This window comes from Bufo gargarizans, chromosome 3 (genome assembly GCF_014858855.1).
Source record: "Bufo gargarizans isolate SCDJY-AF-19 chromosome 3, ASM1485885v1, whole genome shotgun sequence".
Taxonomy (NCBI): Eukaryota; Metazoa; Chordata; class Amphibia; order Anura; family Bufonidae; genus Bufo; species Bufo gargarizans.
This window is the reverse complement of record NC_058082.1, coordinates 552,070,818-552,075,238: the sequence shown is the minus strand read 5'-3', so window position 1 is coordinate 552,075,238 and position 4,421 is coordinate 552,070,818. Positions and strand designations below refer to the sequence as shown.

General features: G+C 34.2%; 1 protein-coding gene across 1 annotated transcript; it reads left to right on the top strand.

The window, feature by feature from the left end:
* The first annotated feature begins 206 nt into the window (after positions 1-206).
* On the top strand, positions 207-3,919 carry LOC122931814 (cystatin-B-like). Its single transcript, XM_044285870.1, has 3 exons — positions 207-314; positions 3,495-3,596; positions 3,791-3,919. Exons 1-3 carry the CDS (start codon positions 207-209, stop codon positions 3,917-3,919), a joined length of 339 nt encoding a protein of 112 aa, XP_044141805.1.
* Positions 3,920-4,421: the final 502 nt, after the last annotated feature.

The following is a 4,421-nucleotide window of genomic DNA, read 5'->3' as shown; positions in this document are numbered from 1 at the left end:
AGGTATGAACGGCTCAAACCATTGTCCTGGGGGGGTGGGGGGGCTGGTTCATATATCCGGCAATGATAAAAGACAGACATTCCTCTATAGAAAAAAGTATGTGCTCAGAGTGATCAGATGCCCCCTCCCACAGTTAAGAGGTATGCTCCATGGATATATAAGCAGATGTGCGTTTATAGGTTTAGCCTGCAGAGCTAGCACTTACAATGGACGGTGTGAAGCAAAAATCTAAAGTTAAGGAGCCACCATTTATGTGTGGGGGGGTGGGTGCAGAAGAGCCCGCCAACCCTGAAGTCCAGGCTCTGTGTGACGTGGTGAGTAACATCACAGGTTATATCAGCTTCCTCTTGTGTTGTTACCGTGTATATTATATAAGATGTGTAACGTTAGATTGTATATTATATAAGATGTAGAACGTTACATTGTATATTATATAAGATGTGTAACGTTACCTTGTATATTACATAAGATGTATAACGGTACATTGTATATTATATAAGATGTGCAACGTTACATTGTATAGTATATAAGATGTATAACGGTACATTGTATATTATATAAGATGTATAACGTTACATTGTATATTATATAAGATGTATAACGGTACATTGTATATTATATAAGATGTAGAACGTTACATTGTATATTATATAAGATGTATAACGGTACATTGTATATTATATAAGATGTATAACGGTACATTGTATATTATATAAGATGTAGAACGTTACATTGTATATTATATAAGATGTGTAACGTTACATTGTATATTATATAAGATGTATAACGGTACATTGTATATTATATAAGATGTGCAACGTTACATTGTATAGTATATAAGATGTATAACGGTACATTGTATATTATATAAGATGTGCAACGTTACATTGTATATTATATAAGATGTATAACGGTACATTGTATATTATATAAGATGTATAACGGTACATTGTATATTATATAAGATGTATAACGTTACATTGTATATTATATAAGATGTATAACGTTACATTGTATATTATATAAGATGTAGAACGTTACATTGTATATTATATAAGATGTGTAACGTTACATTGTATATTACATAAGATGTGTAACGGTACATTGTATATTATATAAGATGTATAATGTTACATTGTATATTATATAAGATGTATAACGTTACATTGTATATTATATAAGATGTATAACGTTACATTGTATATTACATAAGATGTATAACGGTACATTGTATATTGTATAAGATGTGTAACGTTACATTGTATATTATATAGGATGTAGAACGTTACATTGTATATTATATAAGATGTGTAACGTTACATTGTATATTATATAAGATGTGTAACGGTACATTGTATATTATATAAGATGTAGAACGTTACATTGTATATTATATAAGATGTGCAACGTTACATTGTATATTATATAAGATGTAGAACGTTACATTGTATATTATATAAGATGTGCAACGTTACATTGTATATTATATAAGATGTAGAACGTTACATTGTATATTATATAAGATGTAGAACGTTACATTGTATATTATATAAGATGTGTAACGGTACATTGTATATTATATAAGATGTAGAACGTTACATTGTATATTATATAAGATGTAGAACGTTACATTGTATATTATATAAGATGTGCAACGTTACATTGTATATTATATAAGATGTGTAACGTTACATTGTATATTATATAAGATGTGCAACGTTACATTGTATATTATATAAGATGTAGAACGTTACATTGTATATTATATAAGATGTGCAACGTTACATTGTATATTATATAAGATGTGCAACGTTACATTGTATATTATATAAGATGTAGAACGTTACATTGTATATTATATAAGATGTGCAACGTTACATTGTATATTATATAAGATGTAGAACGTTACATTGTATATTATATAAGATGTAGAACGTTACATTGTATATTATATAAGATGTATAACGTTACATTGTATATTATATAAGATGTGCAACGTTACATTGTATATTATATAAGATGTAGAACGTTACATTGTATATTATATAAGATGTAGAACGTTACATTGTATATTATATAAGATGTGTAACGTTACATTGTATATTATATAAGATGTGTAACGGTACATTGTATATTATATAAGATGTATAACGTTACATTGTATATTATATAAGATGTGGAACGTTACATTGTATATTATATAAGATGTAGAACGTTACATTGTATATTATATAAGATGTAGAACGTTACATTGCATATTATATAAGATGTAGAACGTTACATTGTATATTATATAAGATGTGCAACGTTACATTGTATATTATATAAGATGTAGATCGTTACATTGTATATTATATAAGATGTAGAACGTTACATTGTATATTATATAAGATGTGCAACGTTACATTGTATATTATATAAGATGTATAACGGTACATTGTATATTATATAAGATGTAGAACGTTACATTGTATATTATATAAGATGTAGAGCGTTACATTGTATATTATATAAGATGTGTAACGTTACATTGTATATTATATAAGATGTAGAACGTTACATTGTATATTATATAAGATGTATAACGTACATTGTATATTATATAAGATGTATAACGGTACATTGTATATTATATAAGATGTATAACGGTACATTGTATATTATATAAGATGTAGAACGTTACATTGTATATTATATAAGATGTGGAACGTTACGTTGTATATGATGGGAGAGGCTTACCGCACAGCATTCTATACACAGCTCCATAGTGGTAAGGGGACATGATTGACAGTTGGACATCCACTCCAATCACTGGGTTCGGGGAAATCTTGATTGCAAAAGTCAGTGTTGAGTGCAGCATAATTAAGAGGGCGGCATCGCCCCAAGTGCTCAACGTGGCTTTCTAGTGACATGATGCACTACACTTACACAGAAGCGACTCCTTGCTCCCCTCTTCTTTGGCTTAAGGACCTTCAAAGCCATAGTCATGTGACCATAGGCAGGTCCTTCTGCAGACCATTGCACAAAAATCTCAATAAAACAACCATGGGGCCAGGGATCATTGCACTAAGCCGTCCTGTGCCCGAACGGAGGCTGAAACTGCAATTGCATCGTCATTGGGCATTTTGGGTGTTCCCGGGGTGACCACTCGAACAACCCATTTTATAAAGTGCAATGTAATCGATTATAATCCTATTAGGGGACGGAGCGGCCGCACTCTGCTTCTGTAACATATTGTGTCGCAGACGCCAGGGGCTGGGGGTGTCCGTCATTTCTGCACTGCTATGAGCCCCAATCATCTGGATCTATATCACTGCAGCAGGAAGGGCCCGGAACTTACTGAATTTCCCATATTTTGGGCTCCATTCACACAACTTATTCTTCACATCTTCACTGTATTCTTAAAAAAATATAGAAAATGGAATGAAAATGTTTTTGTTAATTTTTTGCCTTTAAACTACATTTCTTTTCACTCTCGTCCTTTGTGTCATCAGGTAAAACCTGAGTTTCAGGTAAAATCCGGGGTTAACGCCGCAAAGTTTAAGGCCGTCTCCTTCAAATCTCAAACTGTTGCTGGAAGGAACTTCTTTGTGAAGGTCAGTGATCTGCAGAGCTGCACCGCGGTGGAGAACACATGACATTAGTCTGATCGTGGGGGGCAGAGGGGACATGATGATAAAGGTCCACCAGAGGGCGCTGTGGAATAACCCTATATCACACAGACGCTGGTTGGGCTCCATCCACACCATGCGCTTTCCTGCCGTGTAACGCGTCCTCTGTCTCTCCTCAGGTGGATCTTGGAGGAGGTCAGTTCTGTCATGTGAGAATATTCGAACCTATGCCTCATACTGGAGAGAAAGCGAGTCTGAGCGGCTTCAAGTTGGGGAAAAAGAAGGAAGACGCCCTCGGTTATTTCTAGAAAATATGTAGAACGCAGACAGAAATCCTGCTCAGCCCTATAAAAATGTCTTGAGAAGGAAATAAATGTCAACCTTTGTCTGTTAACCCTTCATTTGTGAATTTATTTATAAAAAAATGTTACAGTTCTGAAGACAGTTCTGAAGACTGTCCCTCCTGAGCGATCCTGAGTCATAGGGAGAACTGTGCAGCCATGCAATTACAGCTGCACAGTCCTCTCTATGATCCGAGAATGGAGGACTGTTCAGCTTCCTGCTTGAGCCTGGACCACAGGTATGCAGCATTAACCCTTCCACTACCCTCCACCAGGGATCTGACAAATAATAATTTGACTGCCATAGACCACCAGGGATTCTTACATTAACCTTCTCACTGCCCTAGACCACCAGGTAAACTGACATCGACCACTTCACTGCTAAGGATACTGTACTTACTGCTCAGAACCTAAACCACTAGGGATTGTTACATTAACCGTTTCACTAGACCACTAGAAATATTGTAAT